This window comes from Sceloporus occidentalis, unplaced genomic scaffold (assembly GCF_023333645.1).
Source record: "Sceloporus occidentalis isolate IW3139 unplaced genomic scaffold, rSceOcc1.0.p SCAF_5, whole genome shotgun sequence".
NCBI classification, from domain to species: Eukaryota; Metazoa; Chordata; class Lepidosauria; order Squamata; family Phrynosomatidae; genus Sceloporus; species Sceloporus occidentalis.
Genome location: NW_028316985.1, coordinates 56868923 through 56893130, shown reverse-complemented (window position 1 = coordinate 56893130; position 24208 = coordinate 56868923). Strand labels below are relative to the sequence as shown.

The 24208-nt window shown below is 42.4% G+C and overlaps 1 protein-coding gene across 1 annotated transcript in view; it reads left to right on the top strand.

The window, feature by feature from the left end:
* Positions 1–6670: 6670 nt before the first annotated feature.
* CAND1 (cullin associated and neddylation dissociated 1) overlaps positions 6671–24208 on the top strand; it is a 36496-nt gene continuing 18958 nt past the window's right edge. Inside the window, exons 1-2 of the mRNA XM_089524165.1 lie at positions 6671–7175; positions 14684–14827. Coding sequence (XP_089380291.1) covers positions 7108–7175; positions 14684–14827 — 212 coding nt within the window. The 5' untranslated portion in view covers positions 6671–7107. The remainder of the gene's footprint in view (positions 7176–14683; positions 14828–24208) is intronic.

Here is a 24208-nt window from a genome sequence, read left to right as displayed (position 1 = left end):
CCCCCTTACAGATAGGCAAGGAAAAGCTTAAATTACCTGGTCAGGAAGAAAGAGGGACTGTAGATATAGCAGCAGGCACTTACGTTGAGTACATGGGAGTGCTGAAAGGTTCTTAGCCCAGCCCCCTTCCCAAAATCTCAGCACAATTTTGTCATTGTCACTTGAAAGCATGGTTTATTTTTTAAATTCTAAACTGCCAATTTGCAGGCTTGTAGCTCTAATTTCAGATTTTTTTTAGATAATTGATAGAACCATGTCCATTTATTTATTTTTATTTGTTGGATTTACATCCTGTCTTTTCCTCAAAATGGAATTCAAGGCAGCTCAGTGAAAAGTGTGGAATTTTCAAGTGCTGAACTTCAGGTTGACATGAAGTTTCTATTCCTGCAGAAGAAAACTCCAAAGGAAATCATGAGTCTATGGCCTGAAACACATGGGCCAAATAAAGTGGCTTCTGGCTACTTTGGAGGCATGGTGTTCAAATGACGCACACCTCCAAAGTGGCTGGAAGCCATACCAATGCCCCGCTACCATCCAAAGAACCAAAGCAAAAAGGAGTGGATTTAATCTGGTTCCTGGTGGCATGAATTTGGGGCTACAGCGGCAGCCCACTTTGGAAATGAGCCATGAAATCGCCATGGTCCCAGCCCGATTGTGGCCAGAGCAGCCTCTTTCTGCTCTTTACCAGCCATGTGCTTCATCTCTTCGATGCAAACACTGAGTGACAAGTGCCCATCATGCTCAATTGTGAAGAAGTGGTATGCCAACTTTCAGTGTGTTTTTGAGACCAAAGATGCATCAAGGTCTAGGGATCCTTCAACAGTGTCAGATTCTGAAATTGCTGAGCATGTTCATGACCTGATTTTGGCAAATCAACAAATCTACTGCTGACACACTAAAGATAACCTGGGAATGCATTCATGAACAGTTGTCAGCCAAGTAGGTGCCAAAATATCGGAATCGTGACCAGAAATAAAATCAAATGGATCTCATTTGGACAGCAAGGGACTGGAGCGCAGTGCCCCCAATACCTAACTCTCCCAGCCGTTCCAGAAGGATACCATGGTCGATGGTATCGAAGGCCGCTGAGATGTCTAAGAGCACTAACAGGGTCACATTTCCCGTCAATGCTCAGACGGAGATCATCGACTAAGGCGACCATGGCAGTCTCGACTCCGTGTCCCACCCTGAAGCCAGTTTGAAATGGGTCTAGATAATCAGCTTCATCCAAGACTGCATGGAGCTGAGAGGCGACTGCCCTCTCAATCACCTTGCCCAAGAATGGCAATAGGGAGACCGGTCTGTAATTAGTCATTAACAGGGGGTCAAGGGAGGGTTTCTTCAAAAGAGGTTTCACCACTGCCTGCTTTAAAGGCAGTGGAAATACTCCCTCCCGAAGAGATGCATTTACTATATGATGTAATGCAGTCTTTATAGCATCTCCCCCCTGGACGGTCAACCAAGAAGGGCAAAGGTCAAGAGGGCACGTTGTCCTCTTCACCTGACCAAGGAGCTTGTCCACGTCCTCGGTATTAACAGACTCAAAACAATCCAGAATAACCTTGTTTCCAGAGTCACTGGACGCCTCTGCTTTAGGATCTGTCAAAAGACTGGCGTCAAGATCGGCCCTTATCTGAGAGATTTTGGCGGGATACAAACCGCCGCTTTGCGGCGCTTCCCTGCCGCCGCCGCTTGCTCCGCGCGGGAGTTGCAGCAGTCAAACCGCGCGGCTCCCGCGCGGAGCAAAAAAGAAGCTCCATTGCGGAGCTTCTTCTTGCGGCGCCTCTATGATGTCGCGAGGCGCCTGGCGCGGACTCGCGATGTCATAGGCGCCGCGACACGTCTGGACGCTATGCGTCCAGTACGTAAAGATGGCGGCGCCCATGTAGAAGGGGCGCCGCCATCTTGTACGTATAGGATACGTACTAGGGTTAGGGGGGTGCGGAAGCACCGCCCCTTCCTAACCCTAGTACGTATCCTATACGTACTATATGGCGGTTTGTATCCCGCCTTTATCAGCAAAAAAGTCATTAAAGGTGTCACAGCAGGCTATAGTTGGCTTTAATAAAGGGTTCAGGGTGGCCGGGGGTTGAGTTAGTTCCCTAACCACCCTGAACAGCTCTGCTGGACGAGACTCTGCTGATGCAATCCGTGAAGCACAGAACGAATTCTTTGCTGCATCGATTGCCTCTCCGTAGGAACGCAACATCTTCTCACGGAGAGCCTTGTCAGATAAGTTCCCATGTTTCCACCAGTGACGCTCTAGTCGTTGCGCAGCCCCCTTCATCTGGCGCAGATCTTTTGTATACCAAGGTCTTTTATTTGGAGCAAGCTGGCAAGGGCGCTCGGGAACGATCCTGTCTATTGCCCCGGTGAGATTCATATTCCAATTATTGACCAGGGTTTTGGCAGAATCGCCATCGATCCCAAATATAATACCCTCTAGAGCTTCTTGGAACCTTTTGGGTTCCATCAGCTTTCGAGGGCGGACCATTCTAATAGGTCCACCACCCCCGAGGGGTTTTCGGGTCGTGACTTTTAATCCTACCTTGACCAGAAAGTGATCCGTCCATGACAGAGGGAGGATATCTTTTATATCCACCCACGGATGTTCTCGGTCCGTACTGAATACTACATCGAGTGTGTTACCTACACAATGTGTAGGACCCATGACCAATTGGGACAGGCCCATGGCTGTCATGGATTCCATGAACAACCGAGCCGCACCTGTTGGATCTGATACAACGGCCTTGAAGGGGATGTTGAGGTCCCCCAGGACAAGAAGTCTGGGTGACTCCAACATCAGCTCCAAGACCAGCTGTGTCAGCTCGGCCAGGGAGTCTGTTAGGCCACGGGGTGGACAGTAGACCAACAGAATCCCCAGACTGTCCTTTTTTTTTTTTAAATAGCTATTCCAGAGATCATAGCAGTGAACAGCAAGTAAGCTAATTTGCAAGTAAGCTAATTAGCCCCCAACAGTCTGGGTACTCATTTTAGCGACCTCGGAAGGATGCAAGCCTGAGTCGAGCTTGGGCCCTTTTGCTGGTCTTGAACTCGCAACCTTGTGGTCCTTGGCCTTCAGGGTCAGGTAAACACACTCAATGTGTCTCAGTTTCGGAACCGGCTGCCTGGTCAAGGTAATATGGCCTTTATTGGTTGAAATCACAGGCAGCCCAACCTTTTACTCTCCAGCCATTCCTGCCTCACCTGCTGCCTTTGTATCCTCTTTCCTTCACATAACTCACATCCATCTTGTTAAGAAATGTGTTTAATCCAGAGACTCCTTTATAGAGTCTAGTGAATGTGCCGTTTTCACTTGTTTTTGTGAGTTTTTCGGGCTCTGAGTCCGTGTTCTAGAAGAGGTTTTCTTTCCTGACATTTTGCCAGCAGCAATGGCTGGCATCTTCAGATAATGGGGTATATATACTGTTAGTTGAGAGGGAGCAATTTGCATGTTGATCTGTGTATTGTTCTGTTGTTGAATGGCAAGGCCTCTGGGTGTCTATTTAGTTAATGATCCATTGTCTGCTGGGAACCCCCACTTCATTGTTCTTTAATATGTGTATTTGTGCCTTTAAGTCATGGTGACTTACGGTGACCCCATGAATTCCATAGAGTTTTCTTAGAACTTAGAATCTGGTGCCTTTAGGGCAGGGGTTCCCAACATGGGGTGCCCATACCCCAAGGGATGCTGGATGCAATTTCTGGGGTACATCAAGAGTGGTTTATGTCCCTGAATGCCTTAAGTGGTAATAGGTGGTTGGATTACATAGACAGTAGTCTCATTGTTTATTTAATTGAAAGGAGAGAATTTTACAGTTTACAATATTTTATATTAATAAACATTAACCAAATATTTCCCAGGGGCTTTGGGGCACAGAAAAGGTTGGAAACCACTGCTGAAAAATACAACCTTAATGAAACTGGGAAAACATAAACACAAGAGTCTGTTAAAGATACAGTACATTATAGTGAATGTATGACTGATTGGAGAAGAAACACTGTAAGGCAGATCTATTTATATATGGTAAAAAAGCTTAAGGAGCACTGTGGTCAGTGATAAAAGTTTACAGCTCCCTACTACAATAAATATAAAACCACGGGCAAAAAGTTTTTGAATGACAGATAACATTTATAGTTGTACTTAGAAATTATTTCACTGGTGCTTATTCCAGAATACTATTATATTATCATAGTCACATACTTCTCTTTACTTTGAAACAAACTGCACCGTCACTAAAAGCAGTCCAGGAGCAAGTTGGATAAAGACATAAGATTTTTAAAAAGTTATTATGAGAAATAGTAAATACTATATTTCTCATAAATAATAATTCATTGAAGGGGTGGGTAAAGGATAGCTCTCAAAGAATTGTTGGAATGCAACCCCCAGCATGCCTCATCATTAACTACGCTGACTAGGACTGTTGAGACTTGCAGCTGTTCTGTTTATTTACCCTTTGCATATCCTTAGTACACCGCCTATATATGTGTAACTCAGACATAACTCAATTTTCAATTGGATTTATGTCAAGTGGATATACGATTGTTGGTTTAGTTTCTAATAAACAGTCTAATAAACAATCTATGGTAGCCTGAATCAATAGTTTGAATCAGATATACTGAGTTGACGGCTACTTCTTTATGTATACAAATTGTTCATTTCTTAAATATGAATATTTAAACTCAACCTACTAAACAAAAGCATCTCACTTTCATATCCTGAAAATAAACAGTTGTAGTCTGCTCAGTAACTATATTTGTCTTTTGTTTTTGTGACCAGGCAGGCCCAGCTCCCTCAAGGCTAGCCTGAAGGAAGAGGATCCTCCCTCCATAACTGCCGTCTTCCAGCCTGTGAGGGCTATCCTGAAGAAGAGCCTTCCCTCCAGTCCATCTGCCTTGGTCCAGGCCTCAGAGGGAGAGAATAACCACTGGACCTCATCCCCTTTCCCACCACCATTCCCTTCTCCTTTTGTGTTGTGTCTTTTAGATTGTAAGCCTGGGAACCGTCTAATTAAAAATAGTAATTGTAAGCCGCTCTGATAGTCATTAGGCTGAAGGGCGGGGTATAAATAAATAAATGGCTGGGATAAGGTAAAATGAATCCAAAAGGAAAAACACAAAAGGGTATACATTACTTAATTTCAGATACCCTGCAGTTGTGACAGCTGCGCCTCATGTGAGTCCTTTCTCATATTAACATTTTAAAAATATAATTTCTCTATACAGAAGAATCTGTGTGTGTGTGAGAGAGAGAGAGAGAGAGAGAGAGAGTATATGGCTATGCACATATAGGGAAACAAATGGCTGCAAAACCCAGATGCATGAAGGACAGTAACCCTACTGGGTTCCAGGTTAACATGATCTAGTTAATTTACACTGCAGACTGGGTCAGCCAGAAAAATCAGCAGTAGCAGAACATGTTACAAACCATCCTGGGCATAAAATGTTATTTGAAAACACTGAAATTCTGGACTATGCCACCAATTATCAGGTCAGAATGCACAGGGAAGTCATTGAAATCCATAGACAGCAAGACAACCTCAACAGGAAAGAAGAAACGCGTAAAGTTAGCACAGTTTGGCTACCAGTCCTGAAAAACACTAAAATGCAAACCCAGCAAAATGCAAATGAAAACCAGCCAGGGTCAGGGGTTTTCCCAGCAGACAATGATCACCAATTAAGAAGACATTAATCTTCTTTGCATATCCTCCCACCCTGAGGCCTTGCCATTCAACAATAGAACAATACACAGGTTAACATGGTTACTCCTCCCTACACACATATATATATACCCCACTCTCTTCCATGCCAGCATTCTCTGTAGATGCCAGCCACAGATGCAGGCAAAACATAAACTCTTCTAGAGCATGGCCACTTGTCTGCCTTCACGTCGTTTCCATCTTATGTCGACTCTCTTCTTGTTGTTGTTAGATGGCTTCAACTTGTTTCCAACTAGTGGTAATGCTATCAAGAAGTCTTCTTGGAGAGGGTTTTTGCCTTTGCCTTCCTCTGAGGCTGAGAGAGTGTGACCCACCCAAGGTCACCCGGTAGATTTTCATGACTGAATCTAATACTCAGACTACACAGTGGTTCTCCCTCGCTTTAACCCTCCACATTCACTAGGGTCAGGGCGGGGCACCTAACGTGAGACACCTCTCTAGGAATCTCTAGGTCCTCCAGTGCAACTCTGTGGTTAATGCCCTACAGTCACTGACCATAGAGCTGAACTGGAGGAGCTACAAATGCCTAGTGGACTGTCCTCTCTAGGAATCTCTAGGTCTTTCAGTGCAACATTTGGTTAAAATTGACCATAGAGTTGCGCTGGAGGACAACCCAGATATTCCTAGAGAGGACGTATTAATGAAAGCCGCAAACATGGAGGGATGAGGGTAGACAGGGCTGGCTCTCAAAGCCCTTTCTTCCCATCCCTCACACACATAACCCTGCGTCACGCCTTCCCTCCTTCCCATGATGCCTCGCGAGGGCCGCTCTTCCCTCCTCCCACCCCAATCGCCTGAAAGAAGTGCATGCCGGGAAGGAGAGCCGTTTCCTTTTTCCTCCCTCGCTTTTCGAGCGAGGATTCTTTTCCTCCTCCCCTTTCCCCCCCCCCCTTCCTGGCTTCACCAACCGTCCCTCTTCGCGCACGCTCGTGCGTCCTGACGTCACGCCGACCCAAGCGGCGGGGAGCCAATGGGAAGCTACGCAAGTCAGCGACGTCGGTACGAGATTCGCGCGAGAAAGAGGAGGGCCTCCTTGAACTTTGACCCCGCCCTTCCTTCCTTCCTTCCGTCCTCCCGCCCACCTTCCCAGCCCCCAAAGGCCGAGCGCGAGGCAGCAGACGGGGCAGTGTGGCGGCGAAGGCAGGCCGTTGTTTCCTCCTCCTCCTCCTCTCCCCCGCTGACGGCGATGCTCTTGGCCTCCCTTCGGCCGTGACCCTCGCCTCGCTTGCGTCCCAGACAAGGCGGAGTCGCCGCCAGCCCTGACGAGGGTCCGCCCGGTTTCCCCGCTTCCCTTCCTCTCCTCCTCCTCCTCCTCCTCCCTCCTCCTCAGCCCTGGGCGACGTGGAGCTGTCGGGACGCGGCCCTCAGCGGGACCCCCTTCGACATCATGGCCAGCGCCTCGTACCACATCTCCAACCTGCTGGAGAAAATGACGTCCAGCGACAAGGACTTCAGGTGAGAGGCAGCGCCCGAGTCGGAGGCCTCTCCGGGCCCTTCGTTCCCCTCCTTCAGTGGCTTCGGCCCCGCCCTGGAGGGCCTCGGCCTGGCTCAAGGCGGCTGGCTTCAGCCCTCTTCTTCAGTGTCCTTCTTCCTTCTAATGCCAGAACTGCAAACCTTATACATAGACGGCTCAGTATCAGGCCTGGTTGCTTCTCCCGTTTATGCTCAAGGTGGAGGAGGCACACATCCCCTCTCTATGCACATGTGATGAAAGGGCCGACGCGGTGCTTAAGCGGTCATAAGCAGCACCCTCCTTGTCATTTAGGGCGGCTTCAGCTATATCAGTGTTCTCAAAGGTTGGCCATGTGTCGGAGAGGCCCCTCATAAGACAGTTGAATGTAAAAATCATGTCAGGACAGTCCGCAAGCTCCTCAAAGCGGCTGCTTTCTCAGCTGATGCCAGACTAGATACAATACAGTTTGGCACAAGGCCAGGGGCAGCCTCTGTATTAGTCAGGAGGAGGGTTTTCAATACAAACAGACCAGCCCACTGGCACATGGAGGCCTCTTCTGCACAGAGCTTGATCATTTGATTGGTGATAAACTCTTTGAAGAATCATTGGATCCAGTGTTGATAGAGATTAATGATAAGGGCAAACGTTTGCCATTTTCACATCAAGGAGGAAAAGAGGCAGTCCTCCTTTCTCCCCCATAGATCCAATTATGGTACTTGTGCTACATGAGACAATATAGCTTTGGCAGACAGTGGTCTGAGCTTAGTTACCAACCTCAGCTGCTTCACCTGAGACGACAACAACAACAACAACGTCAGTGGCAGTGCCTGTCTTGTCAAACTGTGACAGGAACAGCCTCAGTCCTGACTGATCAGTACTACAATAGCGTGCCTAAGAAAAAGCCTAGGAGAGTAGGTTTCCTCCGAAGATGCCAGCAGCAGATGCTGGCGAAACCTCAGGAATAAACTCTTCTAGGACACAGCCACGTAGCCCGAAAAAACGGATGTAGTAAAACAAATGACAGTACTTCCCTATAGAGAATCATTGGAGAATACTTGCCCCTAGGGAAATACTGTATTGGGGGATACTTGCCCATAGGGGGACATTGGGGAGCACTTGCCCACAGGGAAATATCGCCTTGGGTCCCTATATTGGGAGGAAGGAAGGCGGGATATAAGAAAATAATAATAATGATAATAAATATTGGGGAATGCTTGCCCATAGGGATACATTAGGTTTTGCCCATAGGGAAACATAGAAAACATGTCTAATAATCCTCTATGGGCAAGTATTCTTCAATGATTCTCTTTTGGCAAGTATGGTTTCTCTATGGGCAAATACAGTTATTTGTTTTAGTACATCCCTGAAAACCCCACAAAAAACTGGATGCTGGCGTGAAAGCCTTCGACTTCACCTAGTCAATTTGTTGTTATTGTTGCTGTGTACCTTCAAGCCCTTTCTGACTTACGGCGACCCTGAGGCAAATCTGTCATGGGGTTTTCTTGACAAGGTTTCTTCAGACAAGATTTACCTCCACCTTTATTTTGAGCTGAGACAGTGTGACTCACCCAAGGTCACCCAGTGGGTTTTTATGGCCAAGTGGGAATTCAAACCCTGCTCTCCAGAGTCACAGCCCAACGCTTAAACCACTACACCACTCTTGCTCTCCTTAGTCCACTGTATTTGCCATTCACTCTCAAGATTTTATTTTAAAAGACCAGCTCATACTCACTAAAAACTAACAAAAAATATAGCTGGAAACAAATTGTGTCTCCATCATGACAGTCTTGCGTGTGCGTTTACCGTAAAAAAGTATGCACATTAATGCATGTTTCATAGTTCATACATGAAGGTTTGTTCTGCATAAGTAAGGCATAGCTGTGTTAGTCTGTATCTGCATAAAAAAGATAGAAAGGAATCCTAGACTAAGAGAAAGAATTTGATAGAAGGTTACATCAGATGCCACTTTCATCTATATCTCTATGAAAGCTTATGCTGCAGGCTTCTTTCAATCTCAGAGGTGCTGTATGAGTCCTTTCTTTGTTCTGTGTAAGAATATATGAGTTTCCTGCAATTCTTAATGCACCAGTATAGAATCTCCCAGTAAGATTAGTCAGGGAAAGATAGAATTTATGCTCATGAAGAGCTGGAGTGAGGGAATATGGATTCTTGTCCTGTTCCGTTGGCTGGGGTGCTGAAAGCACGGTCAATTTGATGGTGGATCAGTCCAGAAGTACAAAAATAAGTACTGGTTAGTTGGAAGCACTGTCTGAAAGTTTCATTTCATGTCATTTCTCTTGCCGTTGTTGGCTCTTCCATTAACATGGAGCTAGATTTATCGTATATTTTATTAGTTTTTTTTTAAAAAAAACTTATCCTGCTTTCTTTTATCTTATAAGAACTAGACTGTCTACCTTTGTGTACAATATTTTGCATTTTTGGCCCATTATAGATGAAGCACTTCACATTTCCTAACCTTGAATTAGGAATTGGGAGTGTAGTCAATCAAAAGAATCTTCCTCCCCTATTGAATGTCATATTTTCCTTTCTTTCCCTTTCCATTGCTTTCAATTAATCATACTTCTGGCTTCAAACTCAAGTTAAGCTTTGCTTAAAGCAAACTAAAGTTAGCATTAACATTATGACTGAAATACAGTGGACCCTTCCCATCTGTGGGTTCAATTCCAGGGCGGGGGTGGGTGGGTTGGATGCAAAAAAACATGGACAGTTGTATGCCATATTCATTGGGTAGTGATATAGGTGCATCCATGTTAGCGCATCCACGTGCTCATGGTACCATTGAATAACATGAGACATGGTGATCAGATCCACTGATTGCTAACCTGCCAATGTGGCAGGTCCATAATAATAATAATAATAATAATAATAATAATAATAATATATTTGTATCCCGCTTCTCCAAACAACCAAAGATTCTTATATTAAAAATCCATAAAATACAATAACCGCTAGTTTCCTTATATCCCAAACCCTCCCTAACCCTTCCATCCACAATAAAATACAATTAAAGTACTAGACAGTTATAAAAACAATTATTAAAACAGGGAAGGGGCAGTTAGAGCAATATTCAACTGAATGAATGCAAGGATCTTAATCTGGAAAGGCCTGCCAGAAGAGATGTGTCTTGAATGCCTTTTTAAAGCAATCATGGCTAGTAGTATTTTGAATCTCATCTGGCAGGCTATTCCATAATTTGAGAGTGGCTGAAGAGAAGGTCCTCTGGGTAACTGCTGGCTGCAGTAAGTTTTTATTTGAGGACTTCAGTGTGTGGGGTGGATTATATGGATTATAAATGGAAACAGTTCAAAGTACTGGGTATGACCTGTAAGACCCTATACATCTTGGATCTAGACTATCCGAAAGACCATATCTCCCAATATGAGCATGGCTGAGTTTAAAGGAGGGCTTTCTGTCAGTCTCGGCACTATCAAAGGCACATTTGGTGAGAACGTGACAGAGAGCTGTTCCAAGACTGTGGTGTTGCCTTCAATGGGAAATCTCTTTCTACTGGCAGTTGAAGACCTTTCTGTTTACTCACACCATTGCAGAAGGTCTTTTAATTGGTTTCTATTGTATTTGTATTTTTATTAATAGCATATTTTAACTGCCTTTTAAAAACTCTTAAACTATTGTTTTTAATATCATTGTTTAATTGTCTTTTATATGTGCGCTATCTATTTTTTAAACTATATTTTGCTTAACTTAAATTGTGAGCCACTTTAAGTCCTACATTGGGATAAAGGTGGAATACAGATTAAATAAATAATAACGCTGGGCAATAATTAACTCTAAAAAGGGAGGCTGTGTGTGTTCCTGGAAAATGGAAGGAGCATGGAGATAATGGAGTTGTGGTCTTGCGCTACCATTTTATTATATTTCTGTTCTGTTTTTCCACCGTGTGGTGCTCAACTTAACTATTGATAGTAACACTAACACAATAAAATGCAGTAAAGCAGCAGTAAACTACTGCACAAACAATAATACAACATAGACAATGTGACAAGTGTCTCACACCTATACTAGGCTTCTTGTGGGCCTTCCTCTTCCTCTCATTTATCATTATTAAATTTAAAAATATAATTAAGCTATTAATAGAATTAAAAGCAATTGAAACCATGCCCATTAAAACAGAAAAAAGATATAAACAATACAGAAGGATATTGAAAGCCCTTTTCCCCATGAGCGATCATTCCCTAGAAAGCTACTGAAACACTGTATCTCAAAATTCTGTGGAATTTGCCTGTGGAAGGATAACCAGGAGGGCAGCAGTCTAGCTTCTCTAAAAAGAGTCTCAGACCCTAGGACTAGCCACCACAAATGCCCTCTTCAGTGTTTCCACCAGATGTGCTTTTTAAGGTCCCAAAATCTAGAATTTTGAGATACAGTCTATATTGTACTTCATAGTGGAGTATACAGTCTACGTTAGCCAGCCCCACCGAATAATCTGGTGTACTCTTTGGGCTGGCTGAAGTTTATGAGCACTCTTCAAAGACAGTCCCATGTAGGTGTGTTACAATATTGTAGGCCTTTCTTTGTGGATCCCAAAATCAGGTATCATTATATACAAAGTTTTCCTTTTGGGATTTTTAAAAAATATATATATTTTCAAACCATGGATGGTTGAAACCATGGATGCAAAACCTGTGGATCTGGAAGACCAGGTGTAATCCAAATAGCATGTTACTGATCTGTAGCGAGATCCAGCATTTCTAGGTTGATGCTGGTATATAGGCCTTAGCTCTGCCAATGCACACCTGCGCACAGCTGAAACTTGAGTTTTAAGGTTGAATCCCAGGAGTATATCCAAATTGCAAATCTGTGTCTTCAAATAAAATGTTATTCCATCCACTACTGATGAATTCCAGCTCCCTGATCTGCCTTTAGACTGACCAGCACCTCTCTCTTGTCTGCATCATGTTTTAACTTGTTCACCCTTATCCACTCTATAACTAATGATCCTCACCAGTCTAACACAATTTGGATTGTTGTAAAAAGGAGTAATAGAGTGGTGCTATTAGTGTACTGCATTTTTGTAGAATAGAAGACATCAAAAAGTATTTAAATGAAGGAAGCATTTGCTAATGTACTGCTCTACATATGCTGAAGGTAATATATAGCTACTTCATAAGATGCTTTTAATGCACCATTGAACAATCACAGATTTTGAAAATGCAGCTTTTAGTTTAATGATTACTTTACAAGACAAAAGTTGCTTTCATTGTCTTTTTAAGTGTGGCATAAAAGAGAACCCCACGTTATTATAGTCACCCACTATTGTTTAAATGTCTTAATAATACTCAAGATTTCTTGAGTTCAGGCCTTGTCGATGTATAGGAGGAAGAGGTAGAGTGTAATAGTTTGAAAGGATGCCTCTTTATTGAATATTACTTTCAACATCAATCACTTAATTCTCCCAATTTAGAATACAGGTTTTAGTAGTTCATTCACAGTCAGAGTACAGAAACAGTGGGATCTTGCCATCTGTGGATTTGAGCATCCACGGACAGCAAGCCCAATTTTCCCAGATGGTTGTGTGCATGTGGCAGCAGCTGTGCACACATTATGCCACCATTAGGGACAATGGGACTTGAGATCCTGTGTTTTTCTTATCAGCAGGGTCGGGACAGATCTCCTCCCCCCATGGATACAAAGTCTGTGTGTATTCAATTTGCTTAATCTGGTTTGTTTTTTTACAGTGCAAATTAGCTTTTTGTACTTGCAGTTAGTGTGTTTTGATTAAAGGTGGTGCTTTGAGCTCAATCATAGGTATTTATGGCGGAAATGTGGATTTAATTCTTGCTTTGTATTCTGTGTTTAGAACCAGTAGCTGATAATTTCTCTATAGATTCATTCAGCCTTGCAATATGCCGTGTCATGCTAGCTGAGTGTCAAGCTTTCTGCCTTCCCTTGTTGTGTTATACTGTATTTAAAAATTATTTATTTTCCACTTTTCACCTAAGATCTGCAGATAAATGTTTTAAAAATGTAATTAATATAGTAGAGCCACTATCTTGTAGTGGTTTGAGCATTAGACTACAGCTGTGGAGATCAGAATTCAGCTCCCTCCTCAGCCGTGAAAACCACCCCAGAAAACCTATGATAGGCCCCATACAGACAGGCCAAAATAAAGCTGCTTCGGGACACTTTGGAGGTATGCTATTTAAGTGATGCGTGTGTCCTAAGAGTCCGGAAACTGCACCAAAGCTACGTTCCAGTCATCAGGACTGGACCCAAATATACATTTAGCTTTGCCAACTGTTCTAGCAAGTAGGCTAGTAAGAAGAGAGGTATATGAGACACCTATATAGCATTTATCGACAATTCTGGGTTACTAAAACCAAACTAAATAGTCATATTCTTTTGTTTGTGACACAGTTTTGTATTATAAATTCCAATATTTTATTGTGCTGTTTTTATTTTATTAATTTGTAGCTTGACTTTCTACCTTAAAAAGCAGCATATATAATTCCCTTAATCCACTTTGTGTCCTGAACATGGAGAAAGGAAGGATATAAATAAATAGCAATACCAAGTACATTTCCATACTGCTTATCATTGCATTTAAGCACTGTCTAAGTGATTTACAAAGTGTAAGCTAATTGCCCCCATCAAGCTGGGTACTCATTTAAGTGACCTCAGAAGGATGCAAGCCTGAGTCAAACTTGAGCCCCTGAGCTGGTATTGAACTCGTAACCTTATGGTTTGTGAGTGAGTGGTTTCAGTACAGGCATTTAACCACTGTGGCACCAGGGCTCCTTCTCCAAATGCTGATCCCAGTTAAAGTAGACCCATTGAATCAATGAGTTAATTAAGTTAACACTTATATGAACCAGTGATTCAATTGGAATACTTTAATTGGGACTAATAACGGTATTTGATCAGTGTTCTCTGATACAATAGTTCTGTTCAGACATACCCCAAATCATATCTGCTTAGTATTGTAACATGTGCTTTTGAACGATGCACAGAGGTCTACACACACATATATATATGTATTATGTGTTGTGCATAACGCTGTACAGTCAAGTCATTGTGTATTTTTAGCTCTTAAATTTAGTACAGTCAGCCTTCCCCATAGGTGGGCTTGCCTTCTGTGGCTTTGAGCTTACGCTGAAGGCAAGCCCTGGCAGAAGTAATGGGGCACGTATCTGTGCCACCATGAGCATGTGCCCCATTATTTTCTATGGGGCTTGAGCATATGCTGTTTTCCCCATACACACTCATGGGATTCCAGAATGGATGCCCTGTGTATGGAGAGGGAAGACTGTAATTGAATAAAACAGCAGCCCATATGACTATTGGGATAGTAGTATTTGTCATAAAGTTTCTTGGCATCCTGATAAAAATCATGCTGTGGTTTATGATAGTTTGGGAAAGAAAAGCTCCCATGACATTGTGTAAATAGATTTGAAGATGAGTAGCAGAAATTCATTGTTTAGATTGTTGTGTACGTCAATATTACACAAACTGAATTGATTTTTTTGTATAGGTTTATGGCAACAAATGACTTGATGACTGAACTACAGAAAGATTCTATCAAGCTAGATGATGACAGTGAAAGGAAGGTTGTGAAAATGATTTTGAAATTGCTGGAAGATAAAAATGGTGAAGTGCAAAATTTAGCTGTCAAATGGTATGTATATGTCTCATTAAATTTTATTTCTTATACACTGAAGTGATTGGTATATGTGATAAAATAGATATTACCTTGTATGGACTTCTTTTGTATACCACCTGATTCCAGCCCTCTCCCCACCTCCTTGGATCGTACCATGTTGGTGTCCATTGGTGGGAAGAGGATGGCTTCTGGACTACTGCTGGTCCATGGACCACTACTTTGAGTAGCACTGAGTAGCACTATTATAAATACAGTATGCTCCATTTCCTTGAATAATATTTAGAAGATTTTGTATTTCCTCTTTCTGCATTATAAACAGTTTTATCATTATCTGTCACATTTTCCCTATAAGTTCTAGACTTTAGTCTACAAAAACTCATGCTGCCAACTTCTTGCTTTCAATTAATGTCAAATGTCTCTACTCCTTTTCCCCCATGCATATTCTAGAAAATAACAAAAGACATCATGAATCAGTGTTTCATCTTTTCCCATATTTTTGAAAATCACCAGCGGCACATATATTCACCTGACCATAGTTCTTCTTGTCTGAATGCTAGATGTAATTGTATTTTATCGGATTTGCATATAACCAGATAACACAGTGAAGTTTAGAAAAGAACTAGCTCATTTTCCCTAAGGACAAGAATTTAATAAATTAATAATTGATTTTAAACATATCTAATATTAAGATGAAATATTTTGAAATCACTTAGCAAATATCTTAATGGTTTAGACCTTACATTAATCAACAGCAGTGTTTTCTATATTAATACACGTGAGAGAGTGTATTCATTTGTATTTGAGATTTTCATACTTTATTCTGAAGCATGGTTTTACTACTTTTGAAATGTCACAGGACCTTTTTACAAGCATATTAACCTCATCTGGATTAAAAATAAAGTATTAGCAATTTTGGATGCAAAAGCCTACATTTATTTGAATGTAAATTATTATATATAGTTCTATATGAATTGTATATTGTAGCCACACCTATGGTGAAAAGTAAAGTCTTTACTACCATTTTTCCTGCCTTAGCTAGGGATAGTGGCAATAACATAATCTTTAACTGTAATAAGTGTAATCTTTGAAAAATGATTAAATTATATAGAAGTTTGGCATTGTCATATCTTAAATCTATCAAAATTACCATTACAGTGGGCGCTCAGCATCCAGTGGGGTTTGGTCGCATGGCCCCTCATGGATACCAAAATCCATGGATGCTCAAGTCCCATTATATACAGTGGTGTAGTAAAATGGTGTCCCTTGCATAAAATGGAAAAATTAAGGTTTTCCTTTTTGGATTTTTGTGTGTGAGAATATTTTCAAACCATGGTTGGTTGAATCTGTGGGTGCAGAATCCGTGGATATGGAGGGATAACTGTACTTTATTTATATACTCACTTAGGTACATAAAGAGCAAGATGCTTTTTTGTTTTTTCTGCTGAGGTCATACTTTTAGAAAATTATATTAGATTCAGAAATGGTTGAGAAATAGCCTTAGCGGTTTGTTTTCATGGAAACTCACACAGATATTACGTAAAGCATGGTCTTTTGGTTGTGTGTTTGTGAGCTTTCTAGGCTCAGAATACAACAATTGGCATTTGTTGTTGGGACATTGGAACTAAGAAGGAATCAATCCCCGCTCAGCCCTGGCTCCAATGTTCTCTAATTTTGGAAGGCAAGGACACCACCCCCTTCAATTTCGAGGCACTGCAGAGAAAAGGGTAGATGAAATAATTCCCATTTTGAATAATTCCCAGTGCTAGTTGGATTTAGCCCTAGGTTCATAAACCTACTTGGTTTTTATTTTATATTGTATACTTATAGCCCTCCTTTGTTTCATGACAGAATTGAAAGTAGTATTCATTGGGTCAATAGCTTGTTTCTTTTCTTGTCTTCTTTAGCAATGTAGCTGTATCATATGCCCTCAGATCATGCCCTCAGAGTCTCTGCTTTTAAAAAAGTACCCCTCATTTAAGTTTAATTACTTAAAAGGTATACCAATATGCACCATTATATCCCAGTCTGGCCTTCTAGGAATGATTAGGCTACAGCTTCAGGCATCACTAACTAAAGTCGGCCCTCTGTTGCAGATCCCCCTGCAGATGCTCAAATCCCAATTTCCTCAATGGTGGTGTGGCTGTGCTACCATCGGGAACAATGGAACTTTGCCACCGCCACCCACCCCCCCCCCCCAAAGCCAGCCTTGCCACTCTCACAATGGTGGGCAGGAGGGGGCTGCCTCCTCTTACTTTTAAACTTAGGTCCCATATCTAAGATATCTCATTTATGCAGCTATTCCAAAATCCAAAAGAATCTGAAATCCAAAACACATCTGGTCCCAAAAGAGAGTCTCAGTATGTAATGCGAGACATAATGAAACTTTTTCTCCAGAAGGAAAGATGCTAATTTGATAGGGTAGCATAGGATAGATGACGTAAGCGACGCACAGCATATACATGTGGCTGAGTGTTGCTTACATTATGAGTGCACCATTGGCTCACTCATGACGTCTGCTCGGCACTGCAAAAAGAACCCAGATTTTCCAGGTTCTTTTTATTCCGGAGGGAAGCCGTGCGGTTTGGCGGCTACGGCTTCCTTTTGGAGGGAAGTAGGCTGTTGGCAGGCCACTTTTTGGGGGCGGTCTGTCCTGGGCCTTATATGCAGATCTCAAACACAGAGTAATGGGAAGCAAATCAAATAATACAATGGAGAAGGATAACTGAGGATTGGCATTCCTCAGAGCAGGACATAAAAGAAGTGTCCTGAAATAGATTATACCAAAGTGAAACATTTAATAGTCTTTTCAAGAGAGTATTACAAATATAGAGTTTAAAACCTGCCAATGATATCTCATAGTCAGAAAATGTTAGCAAGGAGGATAGGATAGCTTTAGTATTAAGGGGAATGAATTAAAAGCATAGAAATGCTGTTCAAGAACTTACTATGTTCAAAGATTTAATAGAAACAGAATGAGGGGTTAATTTGAATATGAAAAGGTTTGTGGGATATAGCCAAAGGTTGTATTAATTTGTTTTTGTTTTGTTTTTTAAAAAGAGATAGAATTCCTGAAGGTTCCTCTGGAAGATGTACCGAGAGCTGCCATAGTTTTGCGGCACTTGTCCTAAGGGACAGTGATATGGCCCTTAGAGAGGTAGATGAATGAATGTCTGATGCAGCCCTAAAGAAAGCTTATGAAACTTTGTTCATAGCAATTAGGGCATACATTACTACTACCATGTCCATAGCAATTAGGGCATATATTACTACTTGCAAGGGCAGCAGACTTGTGGGTTCAAGTATTAATTGAGAGTCAGAATGTGAGCTTACATTATTTGCATAGGGCATTATGTATGATCCAAAGAGTTTTAGAACATGTGGCTGATGCAGAACATGATAACCATTGCATTTTCAGTGAGAATCTTAATGTGGTGTCAGTAACAAGAAAATCTCTGTGGTTACTTTACTGGGAAGTGGAACAAAAACCAAATTGGCTTTCACCATTAAAGGTAAATTGCGATGGGGGGGGGGGTCAAATGTTAGAGAAACTACTTGTAGAGAGTAAAGAAAAGAAACTGATCATACCTACTTTGCAGAGAAGAATGAATAAAATACCATTCAGAAGAAGTTACTCTTCCTTTTGTAAAGGAAAAGGTATTGGTAGATAAACTGATTTCATTGTGAAGTCGAAGGCTTTCATGGCTGGCATCCATAGTTTTTTGTGGGTTTTTCGGGCTATGTGGCCATGTTCTAGCAGAGTTTCTTCCTGACGTTTCGCCAGCATCTGTGGCTGGCATCTGAAGCTGCCAGCCACAGATGCTGGCAAAACGTCAGGAAGAAACTCTGCTACAACATGGCCACATAGCCCGAACCCCCCCCCCCCAAAAAAAAAAAAAAAAAAACTATAGAACTGATTTCAGTTTTTAGCAACCTTAGTGAGTTAGACCACATTTTCAGTATAGTCATCAAGGGCATCAGAATCAAGGAAGAGGAAGTGGATCAAACTCTTAAAGAGTGCTACATCTCATTGTTGACAGGAAAGATGTGCTGGTAGGTGGGAGATTACTGTTTTCAAAGACTTGTGATTAGAATTAACAGGCCAATGAGTCAGTCAGGTACTGACTAAAGTCTACAGAATTCTATTCAACAAGAAACTGTTAAGTAGATATCTTCCTTCTCCAGTACTAAGAGGCAAAGCAAACAGAAAATAGTAACAACAGAAATAACGTTTCTTGAGCTGTAGAGGAAGTTCCTAGGGGTCAGTGGTACATTTTTTATTCCATTTTTTTTACAGTGCCCAAAAGAAATGGGACTTTCCAGCCTGTAGTGAATCTCATGTTTGTCTCTGGAATTGTGAGATGCCACAGACAATAAGAGAAAACTTGGAAATTGGAGATATGATAGTTTCTGTAGACCTCAAGGAAGCATACCTCCATGTTTCCATGGCTCCAGTGGATAGGAGAGACTTGAGATTCCAATACCAGAACAATCACTATTAGTTCACGGGATAGCCTAGCATTTGCTCCCCGGGTTACTTGTCCCCACCTGAATCAGTAGATATTTGGGTAAGTCATACGAGTGAGTGCATTGCTCCTGCATGCCACCCCAAGAATGAGAGGTTGGAACTTTCCATGAATTATCATTCTGGGATAGCAGGAGGAGTGATCCACATCTTCATGTGGGAAAAATGAAAATAATAAAAAGGGGATACTGTTGTCAGCTTTTGCTAATATATGTTGTATGTAGTGAGGTCAGGGCTATATAATTACACAAGCAAGGAAACTTTGGCATCCCAAAAGTACCAACAGAAAAGAATTTAGACTCCTACCTCATTGGTTGACATGTGAGGATTAATCCATGAGTGAGTGGGTTGCTTCTCCTGTCATCCCAGAACAATCATTCACAGTAAATTCCAACATCTCATTTTTTCTGGAGAGTTCTACCTGAGAGTTTTAAAAAATCTTCTATTTAGAGATTAATCTCTTCTGTAGAGATTAAGTTTTAATATCCTGTATTCTCTCTCAGTCTTCCACAAGGTCATTTGAGCAAATATTAATTATCAGAGAAATCAATAAAGTTGAAGTTGAGAATTAATATTTGAATAATAAATTCAAAGATGCTATGAATTACTAAAGGCTTGACTCATACTACTTGATTTGCTGCAGTGGCGAAAGTGTGCTCACCAAAAGCCTCCCAGTTTCTTTCTAGAGCAGACCTGCGCAATTTAGCAGTAGACAGGGGCCAAAATTGAAATAGTTTGACTTCTTCAGATAGGTGTGGGGGAGTGTGTAGTGTGGAGCTACCTTTGGAGCCCTTCCTGACAGCTGCCTCGCAAGAGTCGGAGGACATGGGGTGTGTGAGGTGGTGCCCTTTGACGGTTGCCATAAGTTAGAAGCAAAGCCCCATTAGGAAAGCCAGGGTGGTGTAAAGGTTTAAAGTTGGAGACAAGTATTTGAATCTCCTCTCGGATCACTGGGTGATCTTAGCCATACTTTCTCATCCTCAGAGGAAGACAAGGAAACCCCATTCTGAACATAATATTGCCAAGAAATCCCATGATAGGGTCAGCATAAGTCAGAAATGATTTGGAAGGTGCATGAAAATAATGCATAGGATTGTCTACAGGGGTAGCCGTTTTGGCCATTTAGCAAATCCAGTCAAAAATCCACCAAACAGTGATACCTTTATTGGGCAACCAAAATGCACAATATACATGTTGCAAGCTTTCACAACTTCACTGGCTTCTTCATCAGGCAAGGTGCTGCAAACCAAACAGGAGAAAAAATTTGAAGATGTTAGTCATAGGTCTGCATGTTGCAGGATTGTCATAAGTCAAAGTTGAATTGGAGACAATGAACAACAACAAAATGCTACTTTTAAGATCCACCCTGGATCTGATGTCTTTTGGGACAGAAGGCCTGGGGTCTCAAAGAAAGTGGTGGGTGGGAAAACCCCTCCCTCAACCCTCTTCCTCTCCCCTTTTCTTGCCACATTCTCTCAGCCTCTCGTCTCGCCTCCCTATGGAGCCACCAGCTGTCCCCCCCCCCCCCCAATATTGCCACAGCGAAGTTGTTAACTTCTGTTATTATTATTTAACAGACCTCTCCTTCTGCTGCTGTTTCTCCTGCCCAGGATGCCCAAGGTTTCTGGGGTGGCGGCAGTAGCGTGGTCATAGCATCTGAATACCAGGCTAAAGTGGAGCCTCCTCCTCCTTGTCCTCTCCCTTGGCGGTTGCTCAGGCAGCCAGCAGTGTTGCCAATTTCGTGACTTTCACGCGAAAACGGGGACTTTTCAGAGCTTTTCGTGTGATTTTCGCACCTGGCTCTTTTTCAGTGCCTTTTCGGCGACTTTGGCCCATTTCAGCTCCAGCCTGAGAGGGAGGCTGGCTGCAGAGCAACCAACCCTCTGGAGTGTAACAGTTTTCAGCCAAGAGGGCTGGAGAAAAAACTCTCTCTCTCTCTCTCTCTAATGACTCCCTCTAATGAGAGCCAGGACAGAGCAAGCCCAACCAACCCCAACTGTTTGGAGGAATAGTTCAGCCAATCGGAGAGAGGACAGTGATTATTGCCCCCCCCCTCAGGCATTCTCAGGCTCCAGGGGAAAGCACATGGCTGCAGTGCTGGAGAGAGAGAGGCAGGGAGTGAGGGATCTTGGCTGGCTTAATCCCAGTTGCCTTGGATTTCCAAGTAAGAAATAAGTTTTAAGGCACACAAAGGCAATACTTGATCATGGTATCATGGCTTGATGTTGTGGACTTCTGTGTCTGCCTGAGAGTGACAATTGAATTTCTGAATTCCTGAGCTTGGGCAGAGTGCCCCAAGCCTACCTCTCAGGGTCGTTGTTGTACTGTGAGGACCATTTGGGTTGTGTGATGTGAATGTGATGTCCCTGAGTGTGTGTGTGTGTGTGTGTGTGTGTTAGTGATTAAATATGCCTCTGAGCATGGGCAGAGCACCTGGTCAGTTGGCACCCCTGCTGCCCTGTCTTCCCAGAATTTTGTTTTGTGGCTCTCTTTTTCGTTCTCTTTTCCATTGCCATCCATACTGCAGAAATAATCCAGTTTGGCACTGCTTTTAACTGCAAGGCTCCCTGCGATGGGATTCTGGGCACAACAAACCACCAAGCCCAGAATTTCATGCATGGAGCCCTGGCTGGTAAAAGCAGTGTCTCAACATGTCACAACAAACTACAATTCCCAGGATTTCCTGGTTGAACAAAGGAATTGCCTGCACGCTTCCAGATCACAGCCCCAGAGAATACAGTTCCCAGGATTTAATAGCACTGGGCAATGGCAATTAAAACGTGAGTGAAGATGCAGCTTGAGTTGGGTCCAAGACACACTGCAGAAATAATCCAGTTTGAGACTGCTTTAACTGCCCTGGCTCAGTGCTAGAGAACCCTGGGAATTATAGTTTTGTGAGAAAGAGCTCTGGTGCCACAATGAACTACAATTCCCATGCATCTGAGGAAATACGCTTAAGTCTAGGAAAGCTCATGCTGCCAACTTTTCTTTCAGTGAGACTCAAAGGTGCTACAAGCTCTCTCTATCACCATCACCATTATTATCATTATTAAATCCAAATGCAGCTGAAGAACTGGACTTAAATTGGCAACACTGATATCCTGTAGACTCAATTTGTTGTCACACCAGAGTTTGCTGAGAGAGAAGGTTAAATGTCTCACAAAACTACAATTCCCAGGGTTCCCTAGCACTGAGCCAGGGCAGTTAAAGCAGTCTCAAACTGGTTTATTTCTGCAGTGTGTCTTGGACCCAACTCAGGCTGCATCTTCACTCCAGACTCCAGAGACAATCCAGTTTCATACCGTTTTTACTGCCATGGCCCAGTGCTATGAAATCCTGGGAATTGTAGTTTGTTGTCACACCAGAGTTTGCTGAGAGAGAAGGTTAAATGTCTCCGAAAACTAGAATTCCCAGGATTCCCTAGCACTGAGCCATGGCAATTAAAAGGGTGTCAAACTGGATTTATTTCTGCAGTGCGGTTGCATCCGAACACATTTCTATTTGGCACAAAGCTTCCTGAACCCCCTTCATGTCAAAATCAATATCTTAAAAGGACTGAAACATTCTGTGTTTGGTTCAATGGTGATTTTGAGAGTTGAAATAAGTTACAATTATTTTTATTCAATTATGTTTACGTTTATTTGCAAAACATCTGCCATTTTAACATTATGGGAATTTTCCGGGAATTGTGACTGAATATTCCGTGTGATCTGGGGGGATTCAGCGGGTTTTGGACAAACATTTCCGGGAATTATCTTTGAGGCTTGTTGGCAACACTGGCAGCCAGAGAGCTGTGACTGCCTCATACTGGTGCTGCCATCACTGCAGCCACTACACAGGCCTCTGGGGGCAGGGGCAGTGCCTTTGGAGGAGGAGGGATCTTGTAGCACCTTTGAAACTAACTTAAAGAAAGTAGTTGGCAGCATGCACTTTCATAGACTTAAGTCTAAGAGGTAGAGGAGGAGGGGCAGGTGGGCTGAGGGAAAGAGGAAAGAAAACCTGCATCTTCCACATCCCCACAGGCCATATGTTGTGCAGGCCTGATCTGCTTTTCCCCAAAAAACCTGCACCAAAATACATACATTTTTGTCTGTAATGGAAAAAATAGCAATCAGAAGTGATATTTCTTCAATTCTGTTTGCAGCTTGACTGGTATATAAGTGAAAGTGGTTATTTTCCCATGCTACCAGATAAAGTTGAGGTTGTAGGGAAATTGGAGCCTGGCCCCTGCCCACTATTGAGTTACAGAAAAATATTGTGTGTGTTCTAAGTTAATACCTTTATAGAGAAACTTTGTGTATGTATCTGAAATATTTGAACTTGTTGGTATGTAAGATTCTAAGTCAAGTTAGTTTATGTAGCTGTGGAATGGAGAAGGTTTGGACCTCCATATGTTCTTAGATTTCACCTCTCCTCATCTTTCACCATTGATTGTTCTGGTCAGTGCTGCTAAGAGTTACAGTCACAGCAGTATCTGCAGAGGCCACACATTCTTGGCCCTTGCCCGTTGTTGTCTCCTCTGGCTGTCAGTGATGTTCTCAGAACTTTACAGAGGTCTTTCCCAATTTTGTTATACATAATCTTTTAACTAGAAAAGCCAGCTATTGATGAATGTACTCTATTCTCTGAACTATAGCCTCCATCTTTGGTGGAATGTGCCCTATGGCATGGTAGCAGATTGTGCAAAAATAATCTTAGCTATATACTATACTGTCCTATATATTATACTTACTGTATTTTAATAAACCTCTTTACTTGAGTACAAAGCGTTTCTCTGCCATATACAGTATGATGATCCACTGTAAGTTGTAACACTGGGTAGAAGTCTATCTTCTGCAGTTAACTTAATTGTCTTTCAAATTACATGAGAAGAA